This window comes from Limulus polyphemus, unplaced genomic scaffold (genome assembly GCF_000517525.1).
Source record: "Limulus polyphemus unplaced genomic scaffold, Limulus_polyphemus-2.1.2 Scaffold2699, whole genome shotgun sequence".
Lineage (NCBI taxonomy): Eukaryota > Metazoa > Arthropoda > Merostomata > Xiphosura > Limulidae > Limulus > Limulus polyphemus.
In genome coordinates, this window is record NW_013668309.1 from 109,859 (window position 1) to 132,595 (window position 22,737).

General features: G+C 32.1%; 1 protein-coding gene across 2 annotated transcripts in view; it reads right to left on the reverse strand.

Moving 5' to 3' along the window:
- The window catches only part of LOC106467665 (kynurenine formamidase-like), a 29,135-nt gene that overhangs the window by 1,588 nt on the left and 4,810 nt on the right, over positions 1–22,737 (reverse strand). Inside the window, exons 4-13 of one of the 2 annotated variants that reach the window (XM_022395871.1) lie at positions 21,901–22,005; positions 21,310–21,358; positions 20,621–20,706; positions 18,248–18,326; positions 15,632–15,732; positions 9,462–9,540; positions 7,729–7,864; positions 3,978–4,082; positions 179–2,473; positions 3–134 (exon numbers count right to left, since the gene is read on the reverse strand). In XM_022395871.1, coding sequence (XP_022251579.1) covers positions 2,444–2,473; positions 3,978–4,082; positions 7,729–7,864; positions 9,462–9,540; positions 15,632–15,732; positions 18,248–18,326; positions 20,621–20,706; positions 21,310–21,358; positions 21,901–22,005 — 770 coding nt within the window. In that variant the 3' untranslated portion in view covers positions 3–134; positions 179–2,443. Of the gene's footprint in view, positions 1–2; positions 2,474–3,977; positions 4,083–7,728; positions 7,865–9,461; positions 9,541–15,631; positions 15,733–18,247; positions 18,327–20,620; positions 20,707–21,309; positions 21,359–21,900; positions 22,006–22,737 lie in introns of both variants that reach the window. The other variant, XM_013928037.2, reaches the window with a different exon arrangement.

Here is a 22,737-nt window from a genome sequence, read left to right on the forward strand (position 1 = left end):
ACCTGTGTGTGTGGATGGTCAAACTTGATACTGTACTATCTGTAACCTGTGTGTGTGGATGGTCAGACTTGATACTGTACTATCTGTAACCTGTGTGTATGGATGGTCAGACTGGATACTGTACTATCTGTAACCTGAGTGTATGGATGGTTAGTCTGGATACTGTACTATTTGTAACCTGTGTGTGTATGGATGGTCAGACTGGATACTGTACTATCTGTAACCTGTGTGTGTGGATGGTCAGACTTGATACTATACAATCTGTAACCTGTGTGTGTGGATGGTCAGACTTGATACTGTACTATCTGTAACCTGTGTGTGTGGATGGTCAGACTGGATACTATAATATCTGTAACCTGTGTGTATGGATGGTCAGACTTGATACTGTACTATCTGTAACCTGTGTGTGTGGATGGTCAGACTGGATACTATAATATCTGTAACCTGTGTGTGTGGATGGTCAGACTGGATACTATAATATCTGTAACCTGTGTGTGTGGATGGTCAGACTGGATACCGACTTTCCCTAATGTATTGACATAGGTTTAGTTTGAATAGTTACCATTTTCCTCAAGTGTAGGTATGTGATTCTAACTCATTTCTTAGACTCTACGACAAATAGTCTGGTTGTTAACTTGTGATATACATTATTTCATTAAAAGATTCCCTCCCTCCTCCAACAGAATCATGCAATGTCTAAATAAAGCAGATAAAAATACACAAAAGAAAAAATATGTAATAGGAAAACACCCTGATAATCAAAACTTAACCTATCAAAATACAATTAAAATAAGCAAAATAAGAAATATCCTACAGAAACTGTTTGAAAATATTTAAAGCTACCAGATTTGATTTTTAATATAAAAGTCTGTGAAACTTAATTTTAATTTAACATTGTAATATATAAGGTTAATTAAAATACATGGTATTCAGTCTCATCAGTAATATTCTGAAATAAATCTTATCTGGAGACAAGCATCTTTGTTTTTTTATTAAGAGTAACTAACAAAAATTTAAATTTTTGAAAATGTGATATTTACCACTTCCAGTTTTCTAAAGTTTAGTGTCCACAAACATTTTTTTCTTAAATAAAATTATTTATGTATAAATATGCCAGGTTAAATTGAAACAAAAACTTTGGGTATTAGTCTTTAAAGTTTATACGAGCATATTTTAATATGCAGGTAATGAATAGAGGTTTTTTAGTCTGCTTTATTCGTAAATAATAAATTCTTTGGGAAAAAAGGTTCTTGGAACAAAAGTACAAACAGAAAGTTTAGTATAATGGATAAATCCTAAAATTCCTTTTGTTTTAATATTAGGAACTCTTCTGCATTTAGAGAGCTGATAACTTGAGAAATAACACGCATCAAATTTTCACAATCTGTGTTTACTCAACTTAGAAAATATTGTATACCAAAGTCAGTGGAGTGCAAAGCTTAGGAAATTATGTAAACGGAAGTCAACAGAATGCAAAGCTTAGGGAATGTTTCATTCTGAATTCAACAGAGTGCATAGATTTTCTTTGCAAGAATAAACAATCATAACGATACTTGGCAAAAAAATTGAGTATTCATATGAAAATGATGATTCATTTAATTTAGAATCTAATGATCAAAGAAATCTCTTGAACTTACTTTGTTTATCTTTTATTTACTTAAACTTTCAAGTTGACTGTATTTCAAGTACTGCTTAAAATTTATCTTTTAAAATTGCATTAAAAAATTTATTCAACTGAGGAAAAACATCAGAAATGTTCTCAGAATCCTGAAATTATAGCTTAAAATACTTTGCACGTTAAGAAACTGAAGAAATTGAGATCATGTTATTATTACATAAATTCTGATGTTATCTGATTATGATTTAAATATCATGTGACATACAAATATTTTCTGAATTATAAATTGCAATATTTACATACTGAAAATACTTTTAATATTTCACAAGTGTTTTTAAGAACAATAAGCCCAAGTATTATATAAAATATAAATTGTTTCTTCAAACACTTATCTATAATTTCTCCAACCACTTTGGTATTTAGATATCTAAAGGTTTATACTAACTGAACTTAAAGAAAAGGAATTATAGTGAGCTATGGTTTACTTTATTATTATTTATAACTTTCTAACCAAACAGTTTACTGGGAAAATAATGTTACTGTTTTACTTATTTTTACCACATTTTATGACTATTGCTATAACTTCCTTCGAATGATCAAACTTCGTATTTTTACTTTCAGACAGAAATTAACAGTGTTTATCTTTTTGGCAATATGAACTTCTAATTCAATGTAAAAATTAGAGCACAAATGTTAGCACAATAAATCACAAACACAACTTATAATTAAACATAAACTGATTTCTTCTTATTTGAGTGAAAGGACAGCCAAAAATTTGAAGTAGTACCTTCATCATAACATATTATGGTTTTCTCTTTAATTAATTTATGACTCGTTTACAAAGTTTATGATTTCCTGAAATAGAAAGAAGAAAACATCAGGGAAAGTTAATGAACAGAAGTATTTTGTAAAATCAACAATTATAAGACATACATTTATTTAACAAGTTACAATCAGTTGGGAACTTTTGCATGAATACAGAAAAAAACAGGTCTGTTATTAAGCAGAGAGCTAGCTATACAATGGGCCCTCTATGCTGTACCCACCAAGGGTATCAAACTGGTTTTTAGCATTATAAGCCACTGGGATGAAAAAGAAAACAACATATGATTAAGAATGGCAGAATGGAATTTACTTAAACATTAACCCTCTCTTCACGAACATCATTTTCTGCACGTTGCAAGGTTTTAATAAGTTACATTCAATATTTAACTAAATTACTCTCATTTCATGGTATACCAATAAATATAGCATAAAAATGTAGTTAATAATCCATGTTTCAATAGTATACAAGTTTTAAGTTCTTATTTTTATAAGGCAATATTAAAAAACTACAACTAGAATTTTCCCTTGTGTGAGAATTGTGACATTTGCTCTCTAGGCATCCTCTCTTCTCTAATTTATTTACCACCCCACCAAGAAGTACAAAATTTAATGTAAATTACTCGTTATATCAACATAATCACTCAAGGAAAGCATAATATTCATAGCCTTCAATCTTACTTACTTACAGAGCCCTGAAATACAAAATCAGACTTCTATTGCCTTGCCCACCTGTCATATCCTTTTCTTTTCAGAAATTCCCAATAGTTCTCTCCGACGTTCAATACCATATTATGTATGAACAATAGAAAGTCAAGGTTTTAATCTATCAATTGACATGTTATATTACCTGGTTTTTCACTTTCAGTTCAAGACTGATTCCCATGGGGAACAAGCTTATGAGCTTAGATGAAGTTTTAATTGCTTTTGTCACATTTTGATAGTTATGGGACATTGTCTGGTTTTTGCACGTTATTATTCTGTGTTCTTTGGTGCATTATTTATTTACATAAAAAATTATTTAGTGCATTACTACCATTAATATAAAAAACTTGGGTTAAATTTCATCAACAATCGACATCAAGAAAAAAAGAAGAAGATTGGGTAAGTACTATATTTCTTGTATTTCATGTGTATTCTTTATTTATTTATTATTATAAAAGTACTTAAAATGTAAAAATATGAAACTTTTTTCACAAGGTATGCTCTCAAATAGTTCATGCGTAATGTAATTCAATAGTGTCACGTAAGCCGCACGTTCATCAAGTGATTTAAGACTTATAATGTCATAATAGTAGTTAGACAGGGTTCAAAGTGCAATAAAACAATAAGATTTAAGCTAATTCTTGGGCTACATTTTACCAACAAAAAAGTGGGATTGACCATACATCACATTATAATACCTCCACAATTGATAGGGTGAGGATGTTAAGTGTTGGTTTTCAATCTCAAGACTAGTTACAATTTGAATGCCATAATCAACAAGCCAAACCTCATATGTGGAATGAAACTTGAATATCTCAAATGAAATGCTCACCTTGGTCATGGTAAATTCTGGAATGCACAAATCCAAACAGATTGTTAAATGGTCACTATCTGGAATCTCTACGTACTTGGATGATAAGTTCACACTCAGGAGTTGCTGTAAACATAGAAAACAAATTCACAAGTTTGTTAATAACCTTCGATTGGCAGAAGTTTGGGTGTGGCAACTGTATGAAGTACCACACCTTTTTCAGCAATTAGGTAAAGTGTTCTCACATGAATGTAGTATCAGTAAATGATTCATAATTAAAATGTGTGTAAGCCTCCCCACACTGGTAACTAATTGCCAGTCCTTTTTAATAATTATTACATTCCCAACCAATGACTTGGATGATTTTTTAAGGATGTTTTGGAGGTGGATATCCAACATAAGTACATCTTTCTTGTTTTACATCAGAGCACCGAACAGATAGATACTTTTATACATTGTTGTCCAACATGCAGAACATAGCTGATATATGGTTTGCACAGGGTAATTGAAAAAAAATTTCAGGAAGAAACTATCACTTTCAAGGACCTAATTTATTGTTTTAAATACAACATGAACTCCCCCAAATTAAATAACTAATGTTTTATTATATTTTATAAAAAAAATGCAGTAACAGCTGTACAAAATGTTCTTAGCAATAACAGTAACAACTTTGCTATCGAGAAAAACATTTATTCAAGTAAAATAGAAAATAACACTATTAAACAAGGCATTAAAAGAATTCCGAAATGACCAAATATTACTGAACAAAGCATGAACAAGTTCATTTACAGTTCCCTAAGTATAGTTCAACTTTTCCCAACTTCACTTGAATCCTTTGGCAACAGGTGGGTCTAACTGCTCATGTCACAGTCTTCTAGCAATGTATTTTCAAAACTTTATTATTACTATATATCAATGAAATTGGGATCAACACGTTGCTTATATTTCAAATCTTAATATATATGTTTTAATTTCTTAATTCAAAAGAAAATAGAAATTAATTAATGCTAAATATCAATTTGTGTGAGTCACATAGCACCTCCTCATGTCTTGTTGCTCAGTTTATAATTTTTTAAGCCTACAATATAAGTCTACAGGTGGTTAACAAATTAGAAACATGAATTTTAGATACTGGCAAGCTAGAATATACATTTAGAACCTCCCACCACTTTGATTTGCTGAGAAATCAATGTATCTAGCAAATCAACAAGAGTGGCTCCTCCTCCCACTCCATTCTTCCCAAACCTCTTGTTTAGTTCCACCTACTTTTGTTAAGGGTCTGTTTATAACCAATAGAAAGGACAGGTTGTGCTTTACGTGATTCTGACAGTTGTTTGTAAAGAGCTTGGAAGAGAAAATAATAATTTTGCCAAGACTGTTGAATGGTGATGACCAAGTTGTTGCTCTGAACAGAGATAAAAAATTTTTTAGCACATATATACTTTATTTATAAACCCAAGAAAGTTACAGGTGTTTTGGGTGTACTAGTAGAGTAATGTAATATATTTGTTTCTTTCTTAAATGTATATTTGAAGCCTACAAAAAATTATATTTCTTCACCCTCCACTCGAGAAAAATAAACAAGGCTTAGCACTAAAGGCACACGAGGGCAAAATATTTTCCTATCATTGTAATTTATCGTAAGTACTAGAAATCATTGTTTTTCTATGTAGTTTTCATTTATTGTTTATGTTTTAAGAAAAATAATTAAAATTTAAGCATTTATGAGTAAATATATATGTAATGTATGGTACCCAAAATATTGGTAATTCAGTTGGATTTGTACTTTGTATTTAATTCTATATATATATTATAAATGATTATTATTTACTTCAAGGTAAGAGTCAGTAACAACTCAAGGTGTTCCACAACTGTAAGGGAACTTCTAAACTACACTTTAACTGCCACAGTAAGAATGTTTTCCAAAAAAAGACTAAACTTATAAGGCTTACGAAACTAAATGAGTGTGACAAGTAGTACCAAAACTAAAGTTTTTATTGGTTGACGAATAAGTGCTGAAAAGGGAAATAGGATTTTATAAGCATGTGTTCAAACAACATCTTTGTACACCTATGCTGCTAAATTCCAACCACACCAAAAGGATTACCAATATTCAAAGAATTGAAATATTTATTGTATTAGCACTGAACCAACATAAATGTTTTGACAGGTTCAAAGTGCAGTGTTGTTACTCTTGAAAAGTCTTGTTGTGAACACTGTAGGATACACACATAAGCCGATAAATTACACATCCTGTTGTCGTCATAAACGTTTTTACTGTGCAGGGATTACTCTGAATTTTCCAATAAAACATTTTAGCACATATAACCCGATACATTAGATATCCTGTTCTCGGAGCACGGGTTGAGTCGACTATCTTTTCGCGCATGCTTTGTTGCTTTCACGTACATCATATTAAGATGGTGTCACATGAACTGTCTACTGACACAAGCAGCAATTTATTGGTTTACTTTCAGCGAGGTTCTACTTTAGCCATTGACAGTAAAATAAATGTGAAATGTTTAGCAGTTCAAACTCATAAGAGAAATACTTTGAAACTTCATGACCAATAATAACGAAAAAAGGCACAGCTGCTCCTTGTATTTCTAATTTTACAACTTGTCTTTTCATTATAGTTTGGGGATTTGTCTACAGGCTGAAGACTCAAGTATATCATTACATAACTGATAAGATAGTTTTACTGAAAACAAATGTTTGAAATGTATTTGAGAAGTTTCAAGATTACACAAAAGAAATTTGAGATTTTTGGGATAAAGAATAGTATTTTTAATCATAACATGAAAATCCATTTGTGAAGATGCACATACTGAATTAAAAGCTATAGTACAAAAACGTAACTTGTACAAACATGTATATGAATTTGTGTGTATTATACCGAGCCTATTGTGAAAGGGTTAATAAAAAGTGATAAAGCCTTGCATGTTTTTCTCAAATACTCTGCTTTGGCTGGAGTGAAAAACTTCTCAAAGTGTAGTCAAAACCGAATAACATTTCCTTGACATACTTAAACTTGCCAACAAGTCAACTTGTTTCTGACTGACTGCTCAATGAACAGTTCTAACTTTACCTCAAGATACTTGTTAGATTGTCTATGAAATTTTGGGGGACCATTAAGCTATTATAAGACAAACGATTACAACTTTACCTCAAGATACTTGTTAAGTTGTCTATGAAGCTTTGAGGGACCATTAAGCTACTATAAGACAAACAATTACAACTTTACCTCAAGATACTTGTTAAATTGTCTATGAAGTTTTGAGGGACTATTAAGCTACTGTAAGACAACCTCAAGATACTTGTTAAATTGTCTATAAAGTTTTGGGGACTATTAAGTTACTGTAAGACAAACAATTATAACTTTACCTCAAGATACTTGTTAAATTGTCTATAAAGTTTTGGGGACTATTAAGCTACTGAAAGACAAACAATTATAACTTTACCTCAAGATACTTGTTAAATTGTCTATGAAGTTTTGAGGGACCATTAAGCTACTGTAAGACAAACAATTATAACTTTACCTCAAGATACTTGTTAAATTGTCTATAAAGTTTTGAAGGACTATTAAGCTACTGTAAGACAAACAATTATAACTTTACCTCAAGATACTTGTTAAATTGTCTATAAAGTTTTGAGGGACTATTAAGCTACTGTAAGACAAACAATTATAACTTTACCTCAAGATACTTATTAAATTGTCTATAAAGTTTTGGGGACTATTAAGCTACTATGAGACAAATAGTTCTAACTTTACCTCATGATACTCTTTAGATTGCCTATGAAATTCTGGGGAGTCGTACTGTGATACAGCAACTAGAAATCTGCAATGTTGAAGGTGTCTCGAAACTTCTTCTACCAAAAACATTGGACTGTTTCTTTGAACAGCATCTCTGCATAGATAACACACTTATTCCAACAATATTACAATAATATACATCTACTATGCCACTTCATGATGATACTAATAAGAATACCATAGTTCAGAACAATATCAAACAAAAATAATAACATAAATATTCATAACACTGAATATTAATAGTAGAGTAAAAACCATAATTATCATAAATATTATTATTCAATATAATACTTTTCTTACATACATCCCATCCAAGTGATTCATCATATAAAATACGTTACATTTTAAATATTACAAATGGTAAAAAATCTAAATATTCTGTAGCTATTTCATACCATAAAATAATGTGAAATGGATTTAGAGCGTGTGCTTTTTTCATTTCCTAGTTAACCCTTTTATAACTTCTTTATATACCATTCACTGCTGATGAGGTTCACATACAGTATTAAATTGATTGTCTTTTTTTTTCCCTTTCTCTCATGATATTCAATGTTAAAAAATAACCAAAAAATTGGTGTGAAATCACTAATTTTCTAGCAAAATACATACGAGGATCCATGCAGTAATTGTATGTATTAACTGCAACATTGAGGATATTTTGATTTTAAATTTTTGTGTGAATGGTTCATGTTTTTAGGAAGTACTTGTAACAAACAGTCACCCAATAGCAATTTAGTGCATATAGTTTAGAACATTTACTTTAAAAGTTTGACTTTTTGTGAAATTTATTACTTTAAGTCTGCAACAGTTTGATGTATTTTAGATAATTCTTCACACATAGAAAATAGAAAAGATAAGTTCATTTTTATGTTATTTTAAGAATAATGAACATCAAAGTTTGAAAACAAAATTATTAGGAGTCTTTTACTGTATTTTTGCTAGCAATATGACTTTTTTAATTATTTTTTTTTACATCAGTGAGGACATTTACCTTGTGATGGCCTTTCCCAATGTGTTATCTTACAGTGGCACTTTTTTTGCCATGGACTTGATGTCCTAATTTTGAGGATTGTAGTGTGTTCAAGAATAGTGTTCCTTAATCTAATTCTTTTTCAATAAGTAGCAAATTGCTAGTAGGAAAACCACATGAACACATGGAAGGATGGCAAATTATTAGCCCAATTATAATACAATTTTTCTTGTTTCTAATGTTTTTATCACTTTTCATTAAACATTCTTTTACCTTTGTGATGAAAGTGTTATTTAGGTATTTAACTGTATGACCATACATAATGCTATAATAGTTTGTGCAAATGTGCCCAGAATCATATGCACCTCAGAAACAGGTATAGTGTGCAATATAGGCCATGCCAACATTTATACAGGTGGGTGTAAAAACTGAACCAAAATGATAGCTCTTTCTATTACGTATTCTTTATTTTTAGTTTTTCTTATGTAAAAGAAAGCATTGTGATTTTATGAAACTTTAACTGTTATCAAAGTCATGTGAACACAGTCTTCAGAGTCCACCGAACTAAGGCAGAAGTCCACAAAATACAATTCATACACCTATTACAATACTTACATCCACCATGAAAGAAGGCAAGCCAGTTTCATTCGAACGTACCAAATTTTGTTACAATAACTTAACACTGTACCACAGGGATTTCCAGTATTTTTTACGTACTTACTCAGTAAAATTCCCCAGTTCTGCCCAAGTTGTCTTCATAATGGGATGCATATCAAAGACACCTGATACAAGTACAAAACCTACAAAAAACAACAAATAACTAAAAGTTATAATTTTCATATACTGAAAATGTATTTCCAATAGGTACTTACCTCTACTCACATAAATAGCTATTCTCGTTCAGTGATGCCTCTATATGCAGATTTTTTGTCTGCATGCCACAAGCCTTGAGCTCCCATATACCTTACAATCCACTGATTCAAATGTCTTGCATGCAAATCATCATGTGACAACCCTCCACCAATAAGTGCAACACAATTTCTTTATGCACGTGACTCCCTATATCTGATTCTACCTAACTATGGTAAGTACCTGTTGGAAATATATTTTCAAGTCTAGGAAAATTATAGATTCTGATACACTTGGATAAATAGCTAGTATCCCACACTGAATAGGTGGAGGGAATGGTGCAAGGAAAAAAACAAAGTAGCATTACTCAAAAGTGTCTGAAAAACACTCTAAAAGAATAGACCCTCATAGGAGAGGATTGTACATGGAAGACCACATCATCTGTACCAGGTATACTCTTCGCCTAGTTTGGAATTAGATGTTGCAAATATGGGCAGTAAAAAGGAAGGAGCACATCCATACAGGAGAGAACAATGGTGAGATAGGGATATGAACCACTATATAACAAATCTGAACCCCCATAGAGTACTGGAATGAATGAAAGTAAAAAGATATGCCCCTAGGTGTAGAGTGGGTAGGGTGTGACAGACCATACTTGGCAAGTCAACTGCATCCAACACCCAGGCCACCAGGATCCGACATCCACGCAGGGGTAGGATGAAGATCATACTGCTGATAAGTTAACTACAATCCAAAACCCAGGCAACCGGGAACTGACATCCATTTGGGGGTAGGAAAGAGGATCATACCATCTTCATCTCAAGTTCAGCAGATCGGAGGGAATCTCCTATCCTTGGATCTATGAACGGGCAATGATGGCAATGTGACAAATTGATTGACCGATCTGGGAACCCAACATACAGACAATCGGTATTGTAAAGATGTCTGTGTAATGTAAACTATCACACTTATAACAAATCCAACAGGAACCACCCATAGTGCAATAACATCCTCAGTATAATAAAATCATCGTGGGATAGTGTAAGAAATCTGCCAGGACCTTTATCGTGACCCACAACACAAATGGAGGAACAAGAGTATAACTGAGTGAGAAAACAGAGACACCTGTAATACATGTGTGAGGACTTATGTTGATTGGTTCAGCTCTCAATCCAAAACCCAGCCACTGGGAACCAACATCCATGTGGAGGTAGGTTGAGGGATCCAAATTGAAGGGGTGAACTGCAATTTTGATGGCTCACTCCAAAGCTACCACATCCCCTCATACAACCCCGTACAGAGATGGAGCATCAGATTGGAGGACATCTCATTATCTGCACCAGCAGAACACCACCGCCCTGTAGAGTTTATCATTATCACATTCAGGAGGATACCTCCATGGTCCAACACCCCAGTGACTTGGAAATGGAAAGTGGTAAAGACTCCCATACTCAACTGGAATAAAATAGGGGGGGGGATGCGGTGGAGAGTCCAGAGGAACGACAACACCAGAGACAGTGCAACGGGTGACCATGAAAACCCTATTTTCAAAAGCAGACCATACCTGATTTATTCAATACAAGGCATGACAAGGATGAGCAGCTATCCCCTTCTACTTTACCCATGAAGTCCATGGGTGAGTATGGTCCATGACAGGCATATTAATGAAGCCAATATGTTGGGAGGATAAACCTACAAGTGATCTTGTAGAACACTCCATCTCAACAGTGAGTGTGTTATGGCCATTGATATTAGAAATAAGCAGTCAACATGGCCTGACAGTGCAGATTTGATTATGAGTGGCATACCTGGTCAAATGCCACTCACCACAGAGTGGGATCCAGACAGTCAAAAAAGGGAAAAGCCATTGAAAAAGAAGAGACATAGGTAACTTAGCCAGTCACAATCTCACCAAAATCTTTAGGATGGCTACAGGCAGAATCGATAACCCGATAATGAAGATTTAGCAACCTGATGCAAATAGTGAGATATGAACATATGTGGAGTAGTCCGCATGCTTGATTGAAGAATTTCCTCCAAGGGATGACAGGAAAAGGTAAGATGCCTGATCTGATGAGAAGACACTGGAAACAAATTACAGGAAGAAGACAATCAGGAATAATAAGCCAATCAAATTAAAAACTGAACCCAATTGGTCAGGGTGGAAGGAGAAATGTCATGAACAGAGGATGTCTGCTAAGGAATGGATAGGCAGGAATGGGCACCATGGAAGGAAGCCTTGCAGGCAACATAACAATAAAGAGCACGAACAGGACATAGTAGCCTATCCAGATCCGACTGAGGATAAAGGTGGGAAATTGAAGGAAAGGAAATTGGTGAGAAAGAGGAATTACTCTTCTGAGCTGCTGAAGTTTTGGGAAGGAAAGGTCGATCCAGATAGAGGAGAGAGAATGTGGAAGGATATAGAGTATGTGAAACGTCGATGATAAATAAATCTGACTGATGACCTCCACAGGAGAAGGAAATAAGTCTTAAGGGATAAGTGAAAAATCGAGCATGAGGACAGCAGTTCAAACGAAGGCAAACTGAGGCAGTGAAGAACCATGTGAACATTCCAATCCGGAAGGATGGCATGTCGAGGTGGACAACTAATCTGGAAGGAATGCAACAAAAGGAAACAGTAGGAGAGGTAAAACTTTAAAGTACCTAGGAAAAACAAAAATTGTAGGATAAGGTAGCATGATAACCCATGATCAAGGAGACAGAAGACCCCTGATCAAAGAGTCAAGTGAGGAAATCCGTAATATGAGAAATAGTGAGTCTAGCTTGTGAAAATCCCTGACCTAATAACCAACGGCAAAAATTTTTAACTTACATTGATAAACATTTCTAGAGGAAAGGTAAATGGAACAAGCTAAAAAAGAAGCAACCTGCCTGGACAAATTGGACCTCCTCGTCAAGGACCGGATAATAAAAACCAGGCATGAAGACAGAGAGAATAAAGGGCTGAATGAAATGCCGAGGTTGACGTAGAAGGGATGGAGTAAGAGGAAAAGGTAATGGAGGAGCAGACTGGAGCTTGAACAGCCGTGGGAACTACGGTTGTGTTGGCCAGTAAGGAGCAATCAGAAAGACTTGGCATAGATGATCGAGATCACCCTGTGAATAAGACGGTTGGGAAGATAAACACACTGGTATTTGTTGATCTGATTTTGACTGAAAGCATCGACAGCCAGAGCAAGAGGATGAGGAACCGGGGACCAAAACAAAGGTAATTTGATATTGAGGGATGTGGCAAATGCATCCAGGTGAGGAGTACCTCACTGAAGACATAGCAACTGGAAAACAAGAGGATTGAGAGACCACTTGTCAGATAAACTTTTTCTGGACAGGAAATACAATTCTCAACAAGATTAAATGTATCCAGAACATGACGTGCAATGATACGAGTACCGAGTGTTGGGGCCCAAAAAAGGAGATCTAAGATCCAAATACAAAGGGAACGAAAATGAGTGCTGCCTTGGCTGCCACTACTGTAGAATTGATGGGATGGATCATGACCAGACGATTCCTGGCAAGATGAACATGAGACAAGGCTGTGTCCCTCCCAGGAGATCCCAACAACAGAGCAATCATATGTGTAAGGCTAGAACAGAAGAAGACAAACGTGCCAACGTGGAGGTAATGAGGTAGAGGCAATCATTCAAAAAATACTCAGGATCTCTGTGGATTGCCTCGGAAAAGAGGTGGATAGTAGACCAGTTACATAGGAGAGTTCATAGGGTAAGACAAAGGTGGAAAAATTGGGCATAGAATATACAAAAAGGATGATAAGGGTCCACCCACATGGGCAAATTGATTCTAACTAATGAGAATCGAGAATTGGACATTCAGCCTGATGGTAAACCAAGGCAAATTGATCCGAAGCCCATTGAGCACGAGGCATGCTGGCACCCTCTACCATCTGATAAACAAAATGCTCAGCATGAACCCTAATATCTGGGGAAGGGGTAAAACCAAATACTGAGAGGAGAAGGTATCATGTAACAAAGAAGGATGAGGATCATAAGAAATTGGCAAAATGTAAAAAATAAAACATACCTGAGAAATTATGTCTTAAAAGACCATATTAGGCATAGCTCATTCTGCAATAGGGGCATAGGAAAACATGACAAAATCAGATGGAAGAAAAAGGCTGTTCAGCATGTTCAGAAGCAATAGGGGCAAGTACAGTAGAAGCAGGTTGATTCATATGACTATCAATCTCACAGTGGACGATAGCCAATAAATTCAAAGATGAGTCTCCCCAACCTGTAGCTGTGTGAGCGTGCTAGTAGAAGATATGATTTCTGAACTTGAACTTTGGTATTCATTGTGAATAAATGAAAATCAAACATAAGTGTTTGATGAAAAAAAACATGAAAAACTAGGAAAATAGAAAATAATTTATCTGAAAAGTCATTAACTGTTGAAAAACAAAAAAAATCCACATTGGAATAATAACAAGAACGAAAATCAATAAAAGTTGAACAAATTTGAAGAGCACATCAAAAACGTCTTGAAAGAAGTACTGCTAAATGAGTGATAGTAGATAAGTTATAGTACAGTAGAACTGAATAGAAAGAGCCACATGCATCAAGAGTGTGTGTTGTTCCACTATTATTGGTGGAGAATTGTTGCATGATGATTTACATACGAGACACATTTGAATCAGTTTATTGTAAGGTACATGTGAGCTCAAGGCTTGTGGCATGCGAAAAAAAATTTTTTTTGCATATAGAGGGCATCACTGAATGAGGATAGCTATTTATGTAACATACCGTATCGTAAACCATTGTTATGGTGTGAATGCCTTTTACAAGCTGGCAAAACAAGATTATAGTTAAATATACTTGTCATAAAACATTATGTTAGACCTATTAGATGTTTTAACATTCATAATCTAGTTCATTAGGGATTTTCAAGATTTAGAAGTGTGAATTAATAGTATTTCAACCACATTATATCCATTGCCTACAACCGTGTTGCTCAATCCAGAGCTATTCAGACTGGCTGGGATACAATTGACACAGTATTGGTCAGAATATTATTTATATAAGCCAGTCGTTAAAACAACCGTTTTTGTGAGAATGCCTTTTACTTTAATTATACTTGTCATAATACATTCATTATGTTAGGCAGGGTTAAATCATGTAAGCTGAAATTTTTTTATAATTCTGCAAAGTGACAAAACAAAACTTCAATAACTTGCATTTCTTTTTACTCACCCATTTTCTCATATACTGTTAAAAACACAAACTATTTACATATTAGAATAATTTACATAAATCTCTAATTACTACTTTTCATCAGTTTTATTTATGTGTTAATAATGAACTGCTAGAAACTTTTGTGACCTCCCATGATTACAAAAATGTGCTTATATGGAGTTTGCAATGACGAATGGCTATGTAAAAAATATGATACTGTATGATTTAATAAATATAAATTTAAAAACTCTTTCTTAAACAATATTTGCTGACTTTTTTAAATGAAAACTAATTTTTACAATTGTAACTGCAATGCAAACACAATATGTTGATCAAAATTTCTTCCCATTTCTACTTTATAAATATCTAGAGCAGTAAAAGAAACAATATTTACAACATTTTAATGATATATATCTGGTTTTATAGTGCTAATTCTACTAGTAAAGGTAGTATAAATATGAACGTACAAAATAAAAAGTGCATAAAAACTGCTGATGTTGAAAACTAGGGTTTTAACACCCAGATAGCTATTGTTTTAAGGATAATGAAAATGATTTGCATAGTTGTTTTTTTAACAAACTCATTTCTTAACAAAAGTCACATCATAAAGAAATAATCATTTCAAAGCACTTTTCAAAAACCATAGAAATATTGGGATGATTTTTAGAAATTATACTAGAATTAAGTAAAAGTTCTTTCATGACTTTTAAGTAAGGATGCAATTATGATGATAAAAAATCAAAATGCTATTGCTTAAACATTTAATCTGCACATTCTATATTGTTTTTTGTAAATTGCCAGGTTTGGCCAAAAAAATTATCTTTTTCTTTACCTTTAATCCATTTTGCAAGGTCAGGATTGGTCATCAGGGGTGAAGATGCTGCCATGGCAGCAAGGTGGGCTCCAGCTGAGTGTCCAGCCACATAGATACCTCTAAAAAGAGCTACAACTAAACTTTATTGGTTTACAAGATTTATTATTAATGCTGTAAATGTAATTATTTGCTTCCATTTCATTACTTTTTTGTTCAGTTATACTTAAAATACAATAGTATGGATCAAGTCGTGAACTGTACTTAGTGGGAAATCTGAAAACACTTCAATTCTTTAAATACACTTAAAATACTTTAAATACAACGAACTTGTTGTTATGTATTTATTTTATTATGAATGTTGTTTAGATTAAGTTTATATTTAGAAATATACATAGCTTATACTGTTAGATAGGTATCGTGAAACTCCCACCTCTTCTCCAAAGTTGTAGAAGATTCTCGAGAGTAAGAATCAACAATATATCTATATACATAAATGCTTTAACCAGTATTGTTGCATAAGACTGAAATTTCTAGAACACCTCCACACAGGTATATATAAAACCAATGCAATGTGCCAAAAGGAGAGTGTCTATTATTAGTTCGCTATAATTGGTGTGCTATAAAACTTCAAAAGCTATAACTGTGATTGTTATAACGCTTATCAATCAGAAAACTTAAGATATTTGACCAGAAATTTATAAAATTTTGAACATTACAAATCATTTAATTTCAGTGGATTCTCATCGGACATTAGTAATTTTACTAAGACATATAAATTCATTGTGGAAAACCTAGTATGTGTGGCCAAGGACAAAGCTAGCTAGCTTCCCAGCAGATCGTATCTACATCAACTCGTAATTAACTCGCTCATCGTGAACTCTCGATAAGATATTAAGGAGGTTCCAGACTAGAAAAAAAGCTTTATATTGCTTGTAAGTTTGTGAAACTTCTGTTTATAAATCCTTGTTTGTAATAACTATCTGTAATAATTGTTATTGTATATTGTATTGTTCTGTATATTTAACGTATTTGTGTTAAAAAAGAAAACTGTGTGTATCAATCTTATTGGCAAATATTACAAACTGACTATATATCGCCATTTATTTAAATACTAAATTTAAATTATTTAACGCGGCTTTGGACAATTAAAAATTCTAATACGTAACACAGGTAAACTCAAATTTACTATTTATTTGCGTTTATACAATTGTGAATAGTGCCAAAACACAAATACTTTACACTAACTTAGGAACTAATAAACAAATAATCATTTGGTAAAAAACTTGTAATCACATTAACACTAAAAAAAAACAGCTTAAAGAATAGTTGCTTTGCTTTAGCAGCCCTCTACGAGCTTATGAAATATACAAAAAATGCATTTGGGAATATTTAAAAAATTACTTACAATTTTAAATTACTTTTATATAAATTAAAAAAATTGATGTCAGTTAAATTTAAAATCGATCATGCTTTCTATTATCTAATAAATGTAGTTCTAAAATTCATGTTTGAAGTGTTCTGATCTTGATAAGTATAACATTTGTTGATGTTCCAGATTTTTAAAAAGCAGCTCTTTGCTCACTGTCCACAAGAAAAAATTGTTATTCATTCTTATAAATCATAACATCACCCATGAGTTGTGTTAGAGAATCACTATTTCTTCACACTAAAAATGTTCTTGATTATTGTATACCATACTTTAATAGCATGATAATTTTTTTTAAATGACCACATTTGAAAAAAAAACTTTCTTCTAATAATGCAAGTATTAGTTTTAACAATTATGAAAAACAAGTTTTTAGTTAAATGTTGTCAGTAAAAAAAAAGTTTTCAATGAATAATTCAGAATGTCACACAAACCTTGTTATTAACATTGATTACATACTTTGTATCAGAAATTCTGATACTATACTTACTTCATGTAGTCCTGCAAGTAAACATTTTATACTAATATCAAAGTTATAAAATAATGTATATAAGACACTAATTAAAAAAAAAACATGCATTGGAGGGCACTGTAGATAAAGCATAGAATATATGTAATGTATGGCAGTTGTACTGGTGGTATAAATCTGAAACTTTTAGATTCCAACATTGTTCACAAGCAACGTTAATATTCACATTTTTGTAAGCTATATCTTTAATGCTATAATTTAAATGCCAATTAGAGAGAGTTATGGGTCTTAATGACAATAAGATCAGAAAATTTAATAAGATTGGCCTAGAATATTTAGAAAACTTTTAAGTAAGTGACGTAAAGTGTTCTAGCATATTCAAAGTGACATCATAAATATGAGATAGTTGTGAAATATATAGAATTTTCAATAAAAAGACTGAACCAGTTCAATGTATTATCTATTATGGTTACTTTGTGGAAATAAGGTGGTTTTTATATTACATTAGTCCTTGTACTGTTGAGTTTTAACATCATTTGTAATGCAGCCCTAACACAATTTATGACAGTACGCAAGTGTTCAAGCTTGTAAAAATATTAAAGGACGAAATAAAATAATTTGCTATTTTAATGTGGTCTGAATGTTGAATTACTTCACTCAGATAATTTTAAAAGGATCCATCCATGAAAGAACAATACAACACTTACATTAGTTGAATGTATCATATATGCTTCCTTACCTCGAACCTCGAGACTTTGCCATATCAATAACATGTGCTATAGCTCTACAGACATCTGCCACAATATCATCGAGGGTTGCTAATGGTGAAGACAGAACATTCAATTTATAACCAAATGAAATAGAATATTATGCTATGTAGTATCAAGTACAACGTTCTATAGGCACCTATACATTGGAAAAATGTTATCAATTCATATAATGCCCAACATTATGATGTGGCATCATAAAAAAGACAAACAACCTATTCTTGTTCCATAACTATATTCCCAATATTAATAAAGGAGCTATCTAAAAAATAATAAATTTTTGTCTCAAAATACCTGGTGATAATCTCATAAAAATAAACAATACTAGAAGTTACACTTTCCTAACAATATTTTTTGTTTAATCATTCAAAAAAGCCAGTCTTGACCACTGGTTGGAATGTTGGTGGTGACAGTTTTGTGGGTTGTAATCTTTGTTACTCAGTTAACTCTCTCAACATGGGATTGGTCAATTTGATTGACCATGTGACTTCTTTGTACTCATTTAAATTCTCTACATATTTAATACTTCCAACATCAAATAGTGTTTATATCTTCATAAAATTTGGCAGTCTTTCAGTTAATATTACAAGTCTTGTACATACAAAAAAAAATCATAGTTTTTAGTGAAGCATTTCTGATAAACTAAAATAAAGATTTGTCCATGAATATATTGATTATTTTTTTAATAGTCCTTGTGAAAAGTAATTTTCATATTAGAATTAAAAATACTTTTCTTCATCTCAAAAATCCCAAATTTCCTTTGTGTAATCCCTAAAACCACTTAAATACATTTCAAATGTTCGTTTTCAGTAAAACTTTATATTTTATCCGTTATTTTCTCTAACCTATCTCTAAATAAAATAAATCAATTTGACCGACCTCGTAAACACCAAAAAAAAAAAAATCTAAATTAATCTAAACTACCCTTTTTTCTTTCTAGAATGATTCAGATTGTAACATGCTTTGCACTCATAACAGTAAACAGCTATTTATAATTAAATTTTATTGTTTTATTGCCCTTTGAACTGTGTCTAACTACTATCCGTGTCATTATAAGTTGTAAATCACTCGGGGAAAGTGTAGCTCACATTACACTATCGAATCACATTACACACAAGCTACTACGAGCTGCTCGCATGCATGCCTCATGAAATATTTTTTATTATAATATTATCATTACTTACTTCACCTAATCTAATCTTAACTAACCTAAAAAGATCCCTATTTTTACATTTCAGTTACTTTTATAATAATAGATAAAGAATAAACAAGAAATAAAGTACGTATCCAATCTTCTTTTTTTCTTGCTGTCGATTGTTGATGAAACTCAACCCAAGTTTTTTTATACTAATGGTAGTAATGCACTAAATGTTTATTTAATTAAATAATACACCAAAGAACACAGAATAATAACATGCAAAAGTAGACAATTTCCCCTCTCAACATTTTTCTGGCTTTCTAACTATATGACAGGAGCTGTTACAAATTCATCCAAGCTAGTCGTTAACTTTCTCACGGTAACGAATCTTGTACTATGAGTGAAATTGATGCTTTTCTGTTCAGAACACAATGTTATACAATATGTCATTTATTAGATGAAAACCTTGACTTTCTGTTGGTTATAGGAAATATATAATTAAACATAAGAGAACTATTAACAAAGCTTGAAAGAGAGGATGTGTCAGGTAGGTGTGGCAGGAGGGGTTGTGATTTTCTATTTGATAGTTCTGTAACCAAACAAAATTGAAGGCTATAAAAATTATGGTTTGTCTGAGCAATGATGATATCATAGAGAGAAATTGATGTTTAATTTCATACATTTTGAAGGGGTGGTGGATAAAATAGAGAAGAGATGATGCCTAGAGAAAATGTGTTACGCGTGTAACACTAGTAAAAGTTCAGGATTTTAAAAAATATTTCCTTATAGGATTAAGTACTTAAAACTTATATACTATTAAAATGTGGATTATTAGCCAAGCATTTATGCCATATTAATTGGTATAATATGAACAAAAAGTAGTTTAATAAAATTTTGAATGTAAGACATGAAAACCTTGTGATATGCACAGTAAAGGATGCTCATCATGGAAGTGTTAATTAGACAAGCAATATATATCAGCCTTATTTGGAGTCATTAGTTTTAACAACCTACATTAGTAAAGTATTTCCTTATTTAAGAGTTTTAATAATTTATTTCCTGAGTTCTGATAAATGTCACTTGGTTAATTAAGCACTTTTTTCCCCATAAACCAATTAGTGCAATAACTGTTGGATACGAGATAGTTACTTCTCAGTGTACTCAACTTAACTTAACTTTCCTATCTGTTGTAATATTTTTGCCTTACCTTTAGGAGCAAGACTATAGCCTGGAACAATACACAACATTCCCGCATCAATGAAAGGTGGAACCACAAAACTTGTATCTTCTCGGCTGAGAATACCATTAGAACACCACAAATTAAACATTTTATACTGAGGTACAGATTAAGACAACTAAAGTCTTCTTAAATGTGAATACCACATTTTAACTCTTACACAGAACCATCATCCAAGACAAGATAGAAAATATATAATTTTAAGTACTTTATTTTTAAAGCAGAATTTGTAATGCAAGTTAAAAAACAACAACTGAATATTACCATACTCATATTCACCATTATCTTACACACACAAATTCCAGGCCATACCTACCAATGAGACATTTAGTAAATGATAAAAACAAATTTAAATACTACTCAAAAAGGGTATCCACATCATCTAATACATCATTATTTCATCCATAACAAAACTAATATTTGAAACTTCAATTATTCTTCATACATTTAGCTTGTTTTCCTCTTTGATGAGTGACGATTATGTGTGGCAGCATAAAATTTTATTTCAAATTGTTAAACAAACAAGATGTGATTTGTGTCTTTTATTAAAAAAATGTAAAACTTTTTATTTCTATTGTTTAAGAACCAAAAGATGCATTAACAAAGAGAAGTGTAATTTATTTAATAGTATTTACTAAACCATATTACGAGAAACTTACCGTCCCATAATCCATCCACCTCCGTGGATAATTACTAAAATAGGAGCATCTGAAATTAAGCAAAAAAAAAATTATAAGGGGATTATAGTGATCATTGCTATTTCATACAAATTCAGAAAACTTTATCTCAAATCTTGACAAGTTATCTGACTTAACACCTTTACACATATATAAGCCACAAGCAGTTAGCAATAAACCTGCTTAGAAAGTATGTAACATATATAAAACAATTCAAACTATTTTTTCATCCCTCAGATTTTGTGCAAGTATTTTACAGTGAACATAATCCTGCTAAAACAGTCAATTGAAAAACAGTGTTTGGTGACAATTACTATTACTAATTAAAGTATCCAAAATATAAAGTTTAAGATATTTCTGATGTTCTACTGTAAACTTTATACTTCTGCATCTAATGCAGATGTGAATCACTTTTATGGGTAAGCAGAAAAAAAAAACTCCTCTAGTTAATATAATAAATATACAGAATTTAATCATAGTTAATAAACTTCCACATAAAATTTGTGGGGTTTTTTAAATCTGCTTTTATACGAGTTATCAAACTTTGTCTAAACATTACTATTCCCGCCCCACCTGCAGGAACTTTATCTGCTCCAAATATATCAAGCTTTTCTCGTTGATTAAGTCCATAACTAATCCCTAATTGACAAGGAATCTCTTGCTTCAACTTTTCACTTGCTAGAAAAACAAGAAAATATTAATATTAAACAAAATTGTGCCTAGTCAGCATACTTCCAAGTAACCTTAATTATACAGCATTTTGTAAAAATTTAATTTGTCAGTTAGTATGTGCTAAATATTGCTATTTCACTGTTGTGTTTCTATACTACAGAAAGTTACAAATATAAAATTTTCTTGCCACTACTGCTGTTTAAGTTCGTTGTATATATTAAACTATTTAAGGTGTTATTTCATACACAGTTTTACCCTAATTAATTATAAGGTGTTATTTCATACACAGTTTTACCCTAATTAATTATAATTATAAGGTGTTATTTCATACACAGTTTTGCCCTAATTAATTATAATTATAAGGTGTTATTTCATACACAGTTTTACCCTAATTAATTATAACTGAATAATGCTCCTACAATCTGCCAGTAAACTTTTGTAATAAATTTTACACCCTACTACAAATGGATTAAATATAGTTTCATATCTTTTTAATGAAGATTATTTGAGTCTTTTTTTTTATCAATACTTTTAAAAATATTTTGTCAGTTATTTTCGCAAGAACAAATTTTGATTTTAACCGATTCCTGTCAAACTTCCCAAAAAAATCAACGGCTACTGAAAGGGGCTTTCATTAGGTGTTAGGTAAGTCACTCACGTCCTTTGATTAATTATCTACCTGGCTATTTTGATTTTGTACATGCCATTTCTATCAGCTTTTTAATCCTGAAGGAATTT